The following is a 17,260-nucleotide window of genomic DNA, read 5'->3' as shown; positions in this document are numbered from 1 at the left end:
TTAAGATGGAAGATATGGTGTGAAAGATATTAAGAGCTGCTCAGAGTATTTCAGGACCTATGTGTTTAGAGGCGATTTAACACAGGAATGTTAGGGTGGGATATCTGGGTTATATATAAAAGTGGTTAAAGCCTGTAGGACAATAAACTACACCCTTTAGGGTTGTTGGGAGTGGTTATGTAGCTGGAGTACAACGTCAGCTGTTGAGAGTGGTTCCAGCTTGTTGGTGTTAACGATGTCAGTTGAAAATCATTATCTAGCCGGTTGGTGTAAACAATGTCTGCTGTTGACAGTGGTTATCTAGTTGGTTGGTGTAACAGTGTCAGCTGTTGAGGGTGGTTATCTAGCTGGACACTCAAGAGTGTCACGCTATTGTGGCAAAAGGCGCTGGCCACCAGCTTCATTCGTCACCCGGTGCGCACGGGCGGGGCGCGCAGGTTGCGCACTGCGCTAAGGTGGGCCAGGTTCTCATGCCGCAAGGCCCTCAGTGCCCTCCATCTGGCTCTCAAGAAGGCCTCCTCAGGGGGGCACAGGGGCCGGGCAGCATCCGCCGCACTCCAGACCAACAGGTCAGCGCCTCGGCCCAGGAGCGCTCAGGAAAGGCCTGCTTCCCGCCTAGCTTGGACCAAACGGCTTCCGCTCGGGCCTTCCCCGCCCAGGGACGTCATTGGTCGCCGACGGAGTTGGGCCACTAAACGCCGCCACCTCCCTCTCACGCCCTCGCCGCAGAATGACGTCACCGGGCCCTGTCGCGCCAGGGGCGGGGCCTTGGAAGCCTCCGCCCCCCGCGCCTCACCTTCGCGGTGGCATCATCATCGGGCCCCGACAAGTGGTGACGCCATCAGGCCTCGACGCACGGTGGAGGGGCAGGGCGCGCGGGCGGTGCCTCAGCCGGGTTGGCGCTGAGGGGAGAGGGCGGGGAAAGGCGGTGAACCGATAGGGATCGGGGAGGGGCGGGAAGGTGGCGGCCAGAGGATGGCGGACCAGATCCCTCTGTACCCGGTGCGCAGCGCGGCGGCCGTGGCCGCGGCCAACCGTAAACGCGCGGCCTACTTCAGCTCAGCGGGGCCCGGGCCGGGGGCCGACAGGCCCAGCAGGTAACGACTGGGCCGCCCCAGCCTCCCGCCCCGGCGCCCTTCCTCGCCGGCCCGACAGGGGCCGCCCAGGCGCGCCCGGACCTGGGCAGGGCGTCTGCGCTGCGAGAGGACCCCCGCCTCGGAGCGCCCCGGCCCTGCTCGGCGGAGAGAGGGGGCTGTCTCGGGTTCAGGGACTGCTGCCTCTATCAGCGCAGGCAGCATGGGTCCCACGGCGCCCGTCTAGCAGTTGTTAGTCTCCGAAACTTGAGCGTCTCCGGAAGATCGTGAAGATGGCAGACACAACTAGTCAGGCTTAGAAATGCAGACCTTGTTGGGAGTCACTTCACAAGTGGAAGACCACGTGAAGACATTTCAGTTTGTTTCCTGAGAACACTTTTTACTTAAACATATCTACAAAGTACCTTTTGTTGACAAGAATTTTTGCTCTTTAACAATGGGAAAACGGAGATTCAGAAAGGTTGAATTGTTTCATGTGAGCACAGTTATTAAAGTGGTAGAATATAAAAGTGGAGACCTTTGATTTAAAATGGAAATCTCATACCCTAGTTGGATTTAGTTCGTATTTAACTTCTTACCCAAACGGAAGACTACCCCTATGATACATATGGTACATATGATATGATATGGTTAAGGAAAGAAACCTATAAAAAGGGGAAATAGTTGTTAAATTTTTATTTCTGAAGGATTGTAGAAGCAATTTGCCTTTAGCACACAGAAGAGGTATGGATTTTAGTACCCGGTTGCTTCAGGATTCAAGTTTTAGAATAATTTTTGGTTTGTGCTGTTTGAGAGGCCATATAGTCGGTGGCTCAGATGGTAAAGTGTCTGTCTACAATGCGGGAGACCCGGGTTCAGTCCTTGGGTTGGGAAGATCCCCTGGAGAAGGAAATGGCAACCCACTCCAGTACTATTGCCTGAAAAATCCCATGGACAGAGGAGCCTGGCAGGCTACAGTCCATGGGGTCGCAAAGAGTCGGACATGACTGAGCGACTTCACTTTCTCACTTTATAGTCAAAAGAGTACTTATTATAATGTTTCAGAGCTGAATTGAATCTTGGTTCATTTACATACTAGCTGTTTGATCTTCGTTAACTTAAACTGTAAGCCCTAATTTTGTCTGCTGTAAAATGGGGGCAATATTTTTTCTTGTAGAATTGTTGAGGGTACTGGAGGAGTTAGTAAGGAGCCCATTTTTAGTGTTCGGCCCTGAAATGGAGAGGTATGGTTTCTCCTTTCTTCCCTGTCATTACCTATAAGAGTAACTGTGTTAGTAGTCTTCTAAGTAGTTGATTTTAGGAGATATCTTTGAAAATGTGCCACCTCTTTCACAATAGATTTCCCTCAAAGTTCTCATCTGCCGGTTTTTGCCTTATACATTTTAAAGCTTCCCTGGTGGCTCACACGGTAAAAGCGTCTGCCTACAATGCGGGAGACCCAGGTTCAATCCCTGGGTCGGGTAGATGCCCTGGAGAAAGAAATGGTAACCCACTCCTGTACTATTGCCTGGAAAATCCCATGGATGGAGGAGCCTAGTAGGCTACAGTACATGGGGTCACAGAGTCGGACATGATTGAGCGACTTCACTGAATGTGGTATATATACGTTTAGGATCCCTATGTCTTCAGGCAGATATTTCTTTTATTGTTGTCTCTGGTAACTTTTTTTGCTCTGGAGTCTCCTTTAGTAGACTAGTGTAGCCACTTCTGCTTTTTGTGGATAAATGTTTGCATCGTATTAGCATTCAACCTATCTGTGTTGAATTTGAAGTGGGTTGCAGCTGGATCATGTTTTTCCATTATTCAGTCTGCCAATCTCTGTCTTTTGGTTGGTATATTTAGGCCATTCATGGTGATTATTGATACATTAGTGTTTAAGTGTGCCACTTTATTAATCTGTTTTTCTGTTTCTTATCTTTCTCTTCTTGCCTTCCTTTTGCTTGAATGTTTTTGTGATATCGCTATAGTGTTTTTTAGGGTAGGCCTTTGTATAGTTTTTGTAGTGTTTGCTCTGGGTATCACCGTAGTGTATTGATACCAGTATTTACTATATGGAGTGATTTGTGGAAACTTGTTTTCCACAAATTTTGGTTCCTTTACTTCGCTTTCCCCCCATGCAATTTAAGTGTCATGTCCTTATATATGTATGTGTGTTTGTTGGATTGTGTTGTAAAATGTATTTTTTAGATAAAAAAAAGTTTGCAGGTCACTATAGTTAAATTAGACTGGCAAATAAAAGCACAAATTAACTTCACAAAAAATCATGTCCTGAGTATCTGATGGTGTTAAACTTTTTGTTTAAATTATCAAGTATGGTTTATAAGACTTGTGATGAAAGGATAGCTTATTGAACGTACCCATATTTTTACTCGTTTTTTTCTTCCTTCCTGCTGTTCCAGGTTTCTCTTTTTTTTAATTTCCTTTTTGTTTTAGGACCTTCCTATAGGCAGTCTTAAGATTTCATATTATGATGTCTTTATTTCTCCTTTATTTCTGAAAGATAGTTTTTATTGGATAGAGAATTCTTGTTGATATATCTTAGTACCTGAAAACTCTTGTTCCACTTCCTTTCAGCTTTCATAGTTTCTGATTAGAAGTCCGCTGTCATTCAAATTGATGTTCTCCATAGGTAATGCATCATTTTTCTTTGGCTGCTTTCAAGTTTTTTCTTTGTCTTTAGTTTTCAAAGGTTTAATTATGAAGTATCTTGGTATGATTTCTTTGAGTTTAACTTGTTTGGTAGCCGCTAAGCTTCTTGAATCTGTTGGGTTTTGTGTCACCAAATTTAGGGAGTTTTTAGTAATAATTTCTTCAAGCACTCTTTCATGCACACCTCTCTCTTATCCACTTTCAGGACTCCAGTGATACAGATGCTGGATCTTTTATTAGTTTTACCTAATTCTTTTAGGCTTTTTCCCCCCCGTGTCTATTCTCTGTGTTCAGACTGTGTAAATACTATTTATTTGTTCTTAATTTCCCTAATTCTGTCATCTGTCATTTTCACTCTACTAAGTGACTTTCACTTTCACATAGATCCCATCCAGTGAGGTTTTGTTTCTAATGTTGTATTTTTAAGTTTTATAATTTCCATTTGTTTGAAGAGAATTTGAAATTGATTGTTGAAGCATTTTTATGTTTGGTGCTTGAAATAATTGTTACACCATTCTATATCTGAGTTAATCTTAGGATTGATGTCAGTTGGTTGTCTTTTCTAATTCACATTGTCAGTGTTTTGATTCTTTGGATGATGGATAGTTTTTGATTGTTTCCTTGATACTTTTTTTTTAATATTAGGAGAATGCGGGCCATATTGGTATCTTTAATTCTAGCAGATGATAATCCTGTTTAGATTTAGCACATAGGTCCTGGCCTGCCTTTGTTGGCCTCAGTTCCAACGACAGTTTAATTCACAGGGCCTCTGTGCTGATTTTTGGTCTGTTGGTTTATGTCGTGCTACCAGAACTCTTACTTGTCTCTCTCTATGCTGCCGAGGAGAAGGGATTTCCCCAGGCTCAGGGTCTCTTGGTGAGAGGTGATGGTGTCATCCCATGTGGATGATGAGACTCTGTTGGATGGACAGTGGCTGTAGCTGTCTCCTCTCCATCTGTGCCCCCTGACTTCCCTGGTGTGTCTTGGTGGGAGAGGAGACTCAGCACCACTGTGGCCAAGAGGCTCTGTGTGGCTGAATCGTTATTGCTTGTGCCCATGGCTGCTGTGGCAACTTGAGGAAGATGAGAAGAATTTCAGGCCATGGATAGAAGCCATTTCCTGAGTGGCTGTTTCTGTGTTTGTTGATGCTGCCTGCCCCGGCCTCACCCCACCCTCCCACCCCCACTCCAGTGAGAGAGGGGAGTCTCAGGCTCACGGGACATGGAGACATCAAGGAAGGCCTTGATGTCTGAGGCCTCTAACCTCTTTTTGTGGCAGGGGCCCTAACCAGTGCCACTTGGATGCCCCCGTGTCCCTGGGTGGGATGTGGGAGTCTCAGGCTGGTGGGGTGGGACAGTACCTCCTAAGGCCACTTGTCAGTCTTGTCTTGCTGGTGGTGGACTCTCAGGGGAGCGAGGGCCTTCCTGGGCTGCCTTTTCTTGCTAGGATGGAGTAGGCTGTGCTGGGCCTGTGTCCTTCTGTTGGGTAGGGTCTCATAAGGTGTCCTCCCATTGTGTTCCTCTGGTTCTGGGTCCCCAGTCCGCCCAGCTCTCTTCCTCTCATTGCTGTATTCTCACCACCCTCCAGAGCTCTCCTGGTTGGCTCTTGCTTTATTTCCAGGTTCGTATTGATTGATAGTTGTTTTTAGGGAAGAGAAACAGAGAGAAATGGATTGTGACTTAAAAGTTGTATTCCTGTATTATTTTGTGAAGTTGGTTTTGGTTGTATTTTATCATGGTGACATTTATGTATAGTTTAAAAAGTTAACTGGTGGTGAAAGGCTTATGATAGTCACTGTTGCTCTCTACCAGTCACCTTCTCCCCAGCCTCTCATTCCACTGGCAGTTACTTTGTACTCCTTTAACTATTTCTTGTATTTACAAATCTCCATTATTACAGTGACTGTATTCCTGACTTGTGTCAACATCTGAAATGACTTGACTTCTAATTCAGTTCAGTTCAGTCACTCAGTTGTGTCTGACTCTTTGTGACCCCATGGACTGCAGCGTGCCAGGCTTCCCTGTCCATCACCAACTCCCAGAGTTTGCTCAAACTCATGTCCATCACATTGGTGATGCCATCCAACCATCTCATCCTCTGTCGCCCCCTTCTCCTCCCACCTTCAATCTTTCCCAGCATCAGGGTCTTTTCCAATGAGTTAGTTCTTCACATCAGGTGTCCTTCTAATACCTTCCTTGATTTCATCCCTAGCCAGAACAGAACAAGATGCTCCTGCCAGGCTCATACAGCACTCTGCTTCCCCTCACAGCATAGAGTGCACTTGACTAATTGCTCATCTTCTCATTAGACCTTAAATTCCATGAGTAGAGTGGCAGTGATGGCCAGACTTTACCCTGATTCCTGGCCCCAGGAGATGAGTGGGGAAGTGTTTTCTTCTCTTTCCCTTTCTGGAAGACATTTTGTAAAGTTGGTGTTACTTCTTTAAATGTTTGGTAGAATTTTCCAGTGAAACCATCTGGACCTGGAGATTTCTTTTTAGGGTGTTTCAATTTAAAATTCAGTTTTTTGAATAGTTATTGAGCTATTCAAAGGATCTGTTTTATATTTGGTGAATGGTGATAGTTTGTGCTCATGACCAGTTGGTTCATTTTAGCTAAGTTGCTGTATTTATGTGTATAGACTTGTTTGTAGTATTCCCCTATTTTCTTTTTGCTGTTATTTCATTCAGATGTTGGTGGTTTGTGCCTTTACTTTTTTTGTTGTTGTTCGTTCTTGCTAGAGATTTGATCTTTTCAAAGATCCATCTTTTACTTTACTTATGTTTTACTAGTTTTCTTTTTCCAACTTCATTAATTTCTTTGTTTACATTATATTCGTTTTTCTCTTCTCATTTCTTAAGGTGAGATCTTGGATTATTAATTAGAGACTTTTCTTCTTTTTTAATGTAAATACTTATTGCTGTAAATTTCCCTCTTGGCACTGACTTACCTGTGTCCAACAAATTTTTGTGTTTTGATTTTCTCTGAGACATCCTCTCTGACCAGTGGATTGTTTAGAAGTGACTTTGGAAAATTTACTGTTACCTGCTAGCATGATTTTTTTTGTGATCAAAGAACACAATTTGTATGATTTCAGTTATTCTAAATTTGGTGCAGTTTGTTTTGTGACTGAGGATATGATCTATATCAGTAGAAATCCTGGGGCTCCTGAAAAGAAAGTGCTTTGTGCTGTTGTTGGGTGAAATGTTCTGAAATGCAGTTAGAGCCTGTTACTTAATGGTGCTGAGTTCTTCTCTCCTTGCTGGTTTACTGTCTGGTTGCTGAGGGTGGATAGTTGAAGTCTCTTAACTGTAATTATGGATTTGTCTGTTTCTCCTTATAGTTTTATCAGTTTTTGCTTCACATATTTTGCAGGTCTATTTTTAGTGCATTCATGTTGGAATTGCTTATATTCTTGATGGACTGACATTTTTATTATTATGAAATTTCCCTGTCTGTCGCTAGTAACTTTTTTGCTCTGATGTTTGCTTTACTGACATTATTATAGCCACTCCTGCTTTTTTTGGATTGATATTTGCCTGGCACATAATTTTCCATCCTTTTACTTTCAACCTGCTTTTAGTAAAGTGAGTTTCTCTTCGTTGATATGTGGTTGGTTATACTTTTTATCCACTCTGCCGTCGTGTGTCCTTAGGCTGATGCATTTAGAACATTTACATTCAGTGTAGTGATTGATCAGTTACGGCTTACACCTGCCATTTTACTTTCTGTTTTCTGTCTTTTGTTTCTCTCTTTTCTTTTTCCTGCCTTTTTTAACAGTCACTTGAGCATTTTTTAGAATTCCGTTTTGATTTACTTGTGGTGTTTTACATGGGTCTCTTTGTATGAACACTGTAGCAGTAGTTCTACATGTTATGTTACACATGCATAACTCATCACTGTGTGCTCCTGTTGATATTTCGTCAATTTGAGTAAAGTGTATAATAAAATAAAAAGTAAAGTGTATACCTTACATCCTTTTATTCCCACCACTGGTAATGTAACTATGGGCATACCTTGTTTTATTGTGCTTTGCAGGATTGTGGTTTTTTTTTTTTTTTTTGTTTTTTTTTTACAAATTGAAGGTTTGTGGCAACCCTGCATTGTCAGTTGATGGTTAGCATTTTTAAGCAATAAAGTTTTTTTCAGTTAAGGCATGTACTTTTTTTAATACATAATGCTATTGCACACTTGGTAGACTTCAATACATTGTGAACATAACTTTTGTATGTACCAGAAAACCAAAAAATTTATTTGACTCACTTTATTACCATATTTGCTTTATTCCAGTGGTCTGGAACTGAACCTACAGTATCTCTGAGGTATGCTTGTGTCGTGTAAAATTATATGTAAGTTTTACATATACGAAAGTAGTTATGTATTTCCCTTACATACAATTAGAACTGCTCATCAATGTTAGAAGTTTTGCTTTATCTCTCAAACATAATTTAGAAAACATAAGAGGAGAGGGACACCTTATTATAATATTTTTGCTACTTCTGTTGTTCTCTTATTTCCTGGTATACCAAAACTATTTTCTTGTTTCTGTTCTAAGAATTCCTTGGCTATACTTTGAGGATGGGTCTGCCGAAAACAAATCTCTTAGTTTTTCTTCATCTGAGGATGTCTTATTTCCCCTTCATTCTGTAAGGATATTTTCATCATATATGCAGTTTCAGGTTGACAGTTCTCTCAGCACTTGAAAAATGTTATGTCACTTCTTTTTGGGTTCCATGATTTCTGATGAGAAATCTGATGTCATTGGAATGATTTCCATTGTTGGTGCAGTATTTCTCACTAATTTCAAGCTTTGTCTTTGGTTTTCAGTAGTTTGATTTTTTATGGGCCTTAGCACAGATTTGAGTTTATACTGTTTCACTTAGTTTCTTGAATCTTTTGTCAGTTAGAAGTTTTCAGCATTTATTTATTTGAATGCTTATATTTGGACAATCTTTCATCTCTTCTGCTGATACTCTAGTGACATCTTGTGAGAGCTTTTCTTTTAGTCCCACTTGGTCAGGAGTTCTGTTCATTTTCTGTTGAGATTGGGTGATTGGGTGATTTCTGTTGTTCCATCTTCAAGCTCATTGATTTTTTTCTCTGTCTCCTTCATTCTGCTGCTGAGCCTGTCCATTCAGTTTTTAAGTCTTATTTTTTTTCTAGTTTCAAATTTTCTAGTTGATTCTAATTCATATTAGCTCTTTCTTTGCTTAGTTTTTCTAATATTTTCTTATGTTTCAAGCATGTTTGTATTGCCCATTGAAACACTTTGATGATGACTGTTTTAAAACTCCAGTTAGATAATTTCAGCATCTGAATCTTTTTCATGTTAGTATCTTTTGAGTCTCTTCTCATTCAGGTTGAGGTTTATTGGGTTTTGGTATGAGTGATTTTGGTTGTATCCTGGACAACACCAACTGGACAATAGTTGGTGTTGTGCTCTAAAGCTGTGGACCTTATTTAATTGAGAAGGAAATGGCAACCCACTCCGGTACTTTTACCTGGAAAATTCCATGGATGGAGGGGCCTGATAAGCTGCAGTCCATGGGGTTGCAAAGAGTCGGACACGACTGAGCGACTTCACTTTCTTTCTTTCTGTAGTTCCTTTTGGAGAAGGAAATGGCAACCCACTTCAGTGTTCTTGCCTGGAGAATCACATAGACGGAGGGTCCTGGTGGGCTACAGTCTATGGGTTGCAAACAGTCAGACACGACTAAGCAACTAACACACACACACACACACACACACACACACACACACCTTATTTAAGTCTTCTGTTTTATCAGTCTCTTTTAAAAAGAGACTCATGCTGAGAACAGATGGCTATTGTCTGATTATCTCTAAAATATTAGTGTGTTTCTTGGTAGAGGAAATACAATTTTTTTTTCAGTGTTTTCTCATTGAGTGTCTACACACATTTTTCTATGAATCTAAAAAGTTTTACAATTATTATGATAATAGATATTTTACTGTTTTCCTTTTCTGTGATGGTCTGTAATTAAAAGCTTTTTTTAAAGTACAGAATGATTCTTAAGATAGCATTTATCAAAGTACCAAGGTCCAGGATTCCTTGGAATCAGAGACATATTCTTATAATACATAGCAGTTCCTTTAAAAGAACTATTTCATGCAAGTTTATAAAATTCTTTATACTTAACCAAAATAGAAATATTTTTCTTAACTTTCTAAACTGACAGTATTAGCACGAAGATAGAGTTGGTGATTGGAATAGCACCTTTTGGGCAGCTGGAGTATGTGTCCTTAGCTTAACTGTCCTGCTTGTCTGTAAATTTCTGGATTGGCATTTACATACATTAAATATTGTACCATTAATTCTGGAGGCTAGTGGTAAAGAATTCGCCTGCCAGTGTAGGAGACAGAAACATGGGTTCAATCCCTGGGTCAGGAATATCCCCTGGAGGAGGAAATGGCAACTCAACCCAGTATTCTTGTCTAGAAATTCCCATAGACCTAGGAGCCTGATGGGCTCTAGGGGGTTGCAAAGAGTTACATGACTGAAGTGACTTAGCATGTATGCACCATTAACTAATTCAGAAGTTTGTCTCAATATATGTATAGTGTTGGTGTAATTTCTTATTCAAGAAATTGGTGTTCAGTTTTTATAGAACATTCTATAAGAGGAATCATAGGTCAGTAAAGCCTGACTGTTGTCCTTGTTGCTTATTTTTGCTCCTGATGTCAAGGCGTGCTGCTCCAGCACTGGTCCTTTAATTTTTTTTTGTTTTTTAAAACTATTCCCCTGTTCATCTCCTCTGCTGTTGTAGGAGGAAAGGAGTTCTAATTTCTCACTAGTTCATACAGTTTTGCTGCTTATTAATGACTCATCGCAACACAGTTGAACTTGGAAGCTGTACCTGATGAAGAAAATATACATTTTTTATAGCATTTCATTGCCTTGTTTTTCTGCTTTATTAACATGTAGGCAGAGAGGGAGTGTTTATTTTTCTTAAAGAAGGTTTAAGCAGTAGGCGTATTTTAAGTGTTTTTCTCCCTTTAATATCAGTTGACTTCTCAGAAATGTTTCTCATCAAAATGGAAACAATAAGGCTGTTGGACTTAAGATAAAAATGTGAGTTTAAGATAGTTATTGTGCTGACCTACTTTTACTTGGATACATGTAAATTATGTGCCTTCCAGTACTTGAATGTTTTGTTGAAAGTTCCTGGTTTTTTAAACCTTTGGCCGCCGTGGAGAGAGCTGTCGTCAGTTCTTAGCATGGTGGACTCTTGGGTTGGGGATCATCCATTCTGTCCTTTGTTCACATTGTTTTTACTCATTTAAAAAAAATATGTTTCCAGAATTATACTTAATTGCTGGAAACGTTGATTTTTCTTGAGTGACAAACCAATTAAGTGTGTATGACACCAGGCAACAAAGACACTTAAGATTCTCTGCTTATCTTGTCTCTGAAAAAATCCATTATTCATCATCTTATTGTTTTTAAATACTGAGGTAAAATTTTCAATACAATAGGAAAATTGCTTTGGAAATGGAATAAATTGCTTGCCAGTTCAAAGGCTCACTTTCTGAAGTTGAGGTTACTAAACATGATGCTGCTTATATTCATTATCTTTCAGACTCTCATTGTACTGCTTTTCTAGCATTAAACATGATAAGATTGTGACTTTTGCTAAAATGCAGCATAATCACTAAAAGAATTTAATGAAAAAGACTAAAAATCTCATTTTGTATACTATGTTATAATATCTGTAAGTGGTGGTTTGAATTTTAATTGCAATTTGTATAAATATCCATTTTCTGGTTGACTTTTAAAAGAGGTGCTTTTACACAAAAGTAAGAAAAAGGAATTTTTGAGAGGAAAAATATTAATTCTGTTTCAGATTGTGTACTTTTTGCCTAAATCATCTAAAGTGATAGGTGGCTTGCTTTAAGGATATTCCATGGTGGAATTGAGAGTAATTGGAGTTGTTTGTGGATTCGATGAGAGATGAAGACAAGTATCCCTTTGATTAGGGGAGTGAAGTGTTCAAGACGGGTGTCAGTATTGACTGCTGCTTCTCCAGACATTTGCTTTAAGCAGAGGTCTTCTGCCTTCTTGGTTTTAGTGATGATATGGTATTCCATCATGAGTTAAGCAGCTTTAATTGTTGATATGAAGGTTTTTCCATGCGTTTTAGGTGACTAGCATAGCATGGTGATCATCATCTTTGTAGATATATCTTACATATATTTTTAATTTTCATGAGATAATTAGAACCTGTGGTTAAAGTTAAATTACATTATAAAAAAAGAAAAAGGCTTTTGATGCATCTTCACAAATTATTCTCCCAAAAGTTGTTCACTTTCTTATAGCAATTAAGAGTGCCTGGTTATCCAAGACTGTTGGCTATGCCAGATGTTAAGAATTAATTTTTTTCAGTTATTTTAATTTGCATGTTTTAAGAGTCCTTTTTGAAAACGAAAATCATTCCCAGGCTTGAAAACTTTCATTGCCTTCCTCTGCTCACTGAGCACTTCATTTTCGTTCCCCAGACCATGAGGCTCACTCACTCCAGCCACACTGGCTCTCTCCCCTCCTGCGGTCCTCCAAGCTCCACAGCCCCTTCTCTGCCTTCCTAGACCTTCGTGTGGTTGGCTGCTTTTCATCCAGGTGTCACTTGTTGAGACTCAGCTTCCTTGATGATCCAGGAAAACCCTTCCTGTCACTTCCAGTCTTATCACTTCCTTAATTGTCTTCCTAGCACTTTTCCCATTCAGTGTCTGTGAGTCCCTGAGCTGTGTATCGCAGGGGCTTTGTTGCCTCTCTGCTTCTGTACCCGCGGGGACACTGCTAGCACGTAGTGGGCACTCGAGTGTGTGTTGAAAGCGTTGGAGTTCCTAATGTGGTGGAACGTGATTTTTTTAGTTGTTTTTTTTTCCTTTGTGAATTGTCTTTGCTCATCTGTCGTTTGAGGCATTTGCTTTTTTATCGATTTGGGAGAACTGCCTATATAGCATTGTTTTTCTGTTATACGCTGCATTTATTCCCCCTAGTTGCTTGTTTCTTTTAAGATGTTCTTCTTTGATAATGCAGATTACAGATCTACATTGTACCTGGCCATAGTAAGGACTCAATAAACATCAGCCATCCGTTTCCCTGAGCTTCTAGTCTAAGAGGCCTTCAGGGGTTCTTTCCCCAATATTCTGGCTGTCCAATTGAGCAGCCCACTCCCCATATTCACTCTCTTGAGTGAATTTGCCCTGTGTGTCAGGGTGCAGACTCTCTCTGTGGCAGCCAGCAGGACGACAAGAGGAAAGGGCCTCATGGTAAGTTCAGGCAAGACCGCATTGTAGGAATTAGCTTGGCAGGCTGGGGGTGTGCATAGTGATGAGGGAATATCCATCTGCCAGTGGTTTCTTGGCTGCCAGGGAGCAGGGTGTTATCAACAATAACTATAGAAAAAAATTTTTTTTAATTATACTATTGTTTTATTGACTGTGCTGAAGCCTTTGACTGTGTGGACACAACAAACTGGAAGAATTCTTAAAGAGGAGGCAATACCAGACCACCTTACTTGACTTCTGAGAAACATGTATGCAGGACAAGAAACAACAGTTAGAACCAAACATGCAACAACAGACTGGTTCAAAATTGGAAAAGGAGTACATCAAGGCTATTCATTGTCATCCTGCTTATTTAACTTATATGCGGAGTACATCATGAGAAACGCTGGGCTGCATGATCACAAGCTGGAATCAAGATTGCTGAGAGAAGTATCAACAACCTCACATAGGCTGATAATACCACTCTAATGGCAGAAAGCAAAGATGAACTAAAGAGCCTCTTGATGAGGGTGAAAGAGGAGAGTGAAAAAGCTGGCTTAAAAGTCAGCATTCAAAAACTAAGATCATGGCATCCAGTCCCATCACTTTATGGCAAATAGTTGGGGAAACAGTAACAGATTTTATTTTCTTGGGCTCCAAAATCACTGTGGATGGTGACTGCAGCCATGAAATTAAAAGACACTCCTTGGAAGAAAAGCTATGACAAACCTAGACAGCATATTAAAAAGCAGAGACATCACTTTGCCAACAAAGGTCCATCTACTGAAAACAATGGTTTTTCCAGTGGTCATGTATGGATCAGAGTGTTGGACTGTAAAGAAGGCTGAGTGCTGAAGAATTGATGCTTTCAAACTGTGGTGTTGGAGATGACTCCTTGAGAGTCCTTGGACAGCAAGGCAATCCAACCAGTCAATCCTGAAGGAAATCAACCCTGAATATTCATTGGAAGGCCTGATGCTGAAATTGAAGCTCCAGTACTTTGGCCACCTGATGCAAATAGCTGACTCTTTGGAAAAGACCCTGATGCTGGAAAAGATTGAGGACAGGAGGAGAAGGGAACAACAGAGGGTGAGATGGTTGGATGGCATCATCAACTCAGTGGACATGAGTTTGAGCAAGCTCCAGGAGATGGTGAAGGGCAGGGAAGCCTGGTGTGCTGCAGTCCATGGGGTCACAAATAATTAGACATAACTTAGTGACTAAACAACAAAAGGCATAGGTAATATGAGTTACAACCTAAGCATTTTTGTTGTTGTTCAGTCACTAAGTCATGTTGATGTTTCTCTCGGAAATCTTGATTCCAGCTTGTGAGTCATCCAGCCTGGCATTTTGCATGATGTCCTCAGCATATAAGTTAAATAAGCAGGGTGACAGTATACAGCCTTGACAGACTCCTTTCCCAGTTTTGAACCAGTCCATTGTTTCATGTCTGGTTCTCACTGTTGCTTCTTATCCTGCATACAGGTTTCTCAGGAGACAGGTAAGGTGGTCTGGTAGTCCCATCTCTCTTCAGAATTTTTCCACAGTTTGTTGTGTTCACACAGTCAAATGCTTCAGTGTAGTCAATGAAGCAAAAGTAGTTCCCTTGCTTTTCTGTGATCCAGCAGATGTTGGCAATTTGACCTCTGGTTCCTCTGCCTTTTCTATCTAAATCCAGCTTGTACATCTGGATGTTCTTGGTTCATGTGGCTTAATATGAGGAGAAAAGAAAAGTGTAATTAGTAGAACTGGGCCAGCTCTTACCCTGAGTGAAACCCTTACTGTAGACAGGAGACAGCTTGCCCCACCTCAGTGCTCTGATCTTTCCTCTCTCCAGGTACCAGCTGGAGGATGAGTCTGCCCACTTGGATGAAATGCCACTGATGATGTCTGAAGAGGGCTTTGAGAACGACGAAAGTGATTACCACACTTTACCACGAGCTAGGATCACCCGAAGAAAGAGAGGCCTGGAGTGGTTTGTCTGCGGGGGATGGAAGTTCCTCTGTACCAGGTTTGTCTCCCTTCGCTGCCTAACCTCCTGCTCAGCGAGGTTACATTGTTATTTATAAGCTTAGCTTCTCAGCACATTTGTTTCCATGTCAAACTAAAGAAGCCACTCTAAATGACATCCTGGACAGTGTAAATAACCTTAGTCAAAACCAAACAGTGCTAATCCAAAAGGGACAGAAAGCCAAATTCACTTTTCTTGTCAGATGATTTAATGTTTAAACCCTGCAGAAGGAAATGGCAACCCACTCCAGTATTCTTGCCTGGAGGATTCCATGGATAGAGGAGCCTGGCGAGCCCCAGTGCATGGGATCGTGAAATGTTGGACACGACTGAGTGACTAACACTTTAAAAGATGGAGACAGTGACTCTGTAATTAATACATGGTAGAATTGATTTTTGTCACTGTATTGATATTTGTAAATTGATACTTATAAATTGTGTTCCTTTCTTTTCCATCTATAATTTTATACGTACCCCATGGCCTCTGTGGAGGATTGGTTCTAGGACCCCTGAAAAGTGAGAGTGATAATCACTCACAGGTGTCCAACTCTTTTCGACCCTGGTCTGTAGCCCACCAGGCTCCTCTGTTCATGGATTCCTCCAGGGAAGAATACTGGAGTGGATAGCCATTCCCTTCTGCAGGGGATCTTCCTGACCCTGGGATCAAACCCAGGTCTCCTGTGTTGTGTTTACCGTCTGAGCCTCCAGGGAAGCCCTCTAGGAGCCCTGCAGTTACCAATCAATGGATGCGCAAGTCTGTTACATAAAATAGCCTAGTATTTGCACACAGCTACACACATCTTCCTATATACTTCCTTGTTAGTATTTTTGTTTTTTCAGTTAAACATATGTATTTTTTCAGATTTTTTCTATTATAGGTTACTATAAGGTATTGAATATAGTCCCTGTGTTGTATTCTTGTTGTTTATCTGTTTTATATATAGTAGTATGTATACGTTTATCCCAAACTCCGAATTTACCCCCTTCCTTGCCAACCCCTGCTATCCTCTTTGGTAACCTTAAGTTTGTCTTCTGTATCTGTGATTCTGTTTTGTAAATAAGTTCATTTGCATCATTGTTCAGCTTTTGCATATATGCACTATCACATGATATTTGTCTTTCTCTGACTGACTTCACTTAATATGATAATCTCTAGGTCCATTCATGTTGCTACAGATGGTATTATTTCATCCTTTTTTATGGCTGAGTAATATTTCATTGTATATATGTCTCACATCTTTATCCATTCCTCTGTCAGTGGACACTTTGGTTGCTTCCATGTCTTTGCTATTGTAAACAGTGCTGCAGTGAACATTGGTGTGCATGTATCTTTCTGAATTAGAGTTTGCTCCGGATACATGCCCAGGAGTGAGACTGCTGGATCATATGGTGATGGTAGTTTTTAAGGAACTTCCATACTGTTCTCTCTGAGTGTCTCTGGTGGCTCAGATGGTAAAGAATCTGCCTGCAGTTCCATACTGTTCTCCCTGAGCATCTCCAGCGGCTCAAACAGTGAAGAATCTGTCCACAGTGCAGGATACCTGGGCATGATCCCTGGGTTGGAAAGATCCCCTGGAGAAGGGAATGGCAGTCCACTCCAGTACTCTTGCCTGGAGAATTCCTTGGACAGAGGAACCTGGTGGGCCACAGTCCATGGGGTCGTAGAGTCAGACACGACTGAGCGACTTTCAGTATACTCTTCTCCCTAGTGGATGTACCGATTTACATTCCTACCAGCAGTGTCGGTTCCTTTTTCTCCACACGCCCTCCAGCATTTATTATTTATAGACTTTTTAATGATGGCCCTTCTCACTAGTGTGAGGTACCTGTGGTACCTTTTATAAATCTGTTTTGAACTGGATTGGTCTAAGACAGTTGTGTCAGACCCAGAAGCAGGGTCTAGAGATAGAGGTTGAGCGTTGTTGTAATTATTATGATAGTGGAAGCCCCTCAACGATGACTCTCCTAAAAGCATCAGTAGGCGTGTGGCATAGGCCTATGACAGGGAAAGGAGGGGTGGGTACCTTGGGGAAAAGGACAGTTTTGGAAAGGAAGGCTTATACTCCTTTTTTTTAGGTGGCAGAAAAAATAAGGGAGGAACAGTGAAATCATGTTGGAGAAGATGACTTTTATCCTTGATTGGGACCATTCGTTCATTTAAGTTAGAAGGTGTCTGGGATACAGATGAGGGCTAAAAACAAGAGAAAGTTGGTCATGCTTTGG

The 17,260-nt window shown here is 41.2% G+C and overlaps 1 protein-coding gene across 5 annotated transcripts in view; it reads left to right on the top strand.

The window, feature by feature from the left end:
• The first annotated feature begins 933 nt into the window (after positions 1–933).
• ATP9B (ATPase phospholipid transporting 9B (putative)) overlaps positions 934–17,260 on the top strand; it is a 151,452-nt gene continuing 135,125 nt past the window's right edge. For 2 of the 5 annotated variants that reach the window (XM_070778625.1, XM_070778626.1), the window contains exon 1: positions 14,865–15,038. Coding sequence is in view for 2 of the 5 variants with exons in the window: in XM_070778624.1 (XP_070634725.1) it covers positions 976–1,097; positions 14,865–15,038 (296 nt within the window). In the remaining 3 variants the exon portion in view is untranslated. Of the gene's footprint in view, positions 1,098–14,864; positions 15,039–17,260 lie in introns of those variants that run through there. The other 3 variants (XR_011563738.1, XM_070778624.1, XM_019986527.2) reach the window with 3 other exon arrangements.

Source organism: Bos indicus, chromosome 24 (assembly GCF_029378745.1).
Source record: "Bos indicus isolate NIAB-ARS_2022 breed Sahiwal x Tharparkar chromosome 24, NIAB-ARS_B.indTharparkar_mat_pri_1.0, whole genome shotgun sequence".
NCBI lineage: Eukaryota > Metazoa > Chordata > Mammalia > Artiodactyla > Bovidae > Bos > Bos indicus.
The sequence above is the reverse complement of the archived record's forward strand: the minus strand, read 5'-3'. Positions and strand labels throughout refer to the sequence as shown.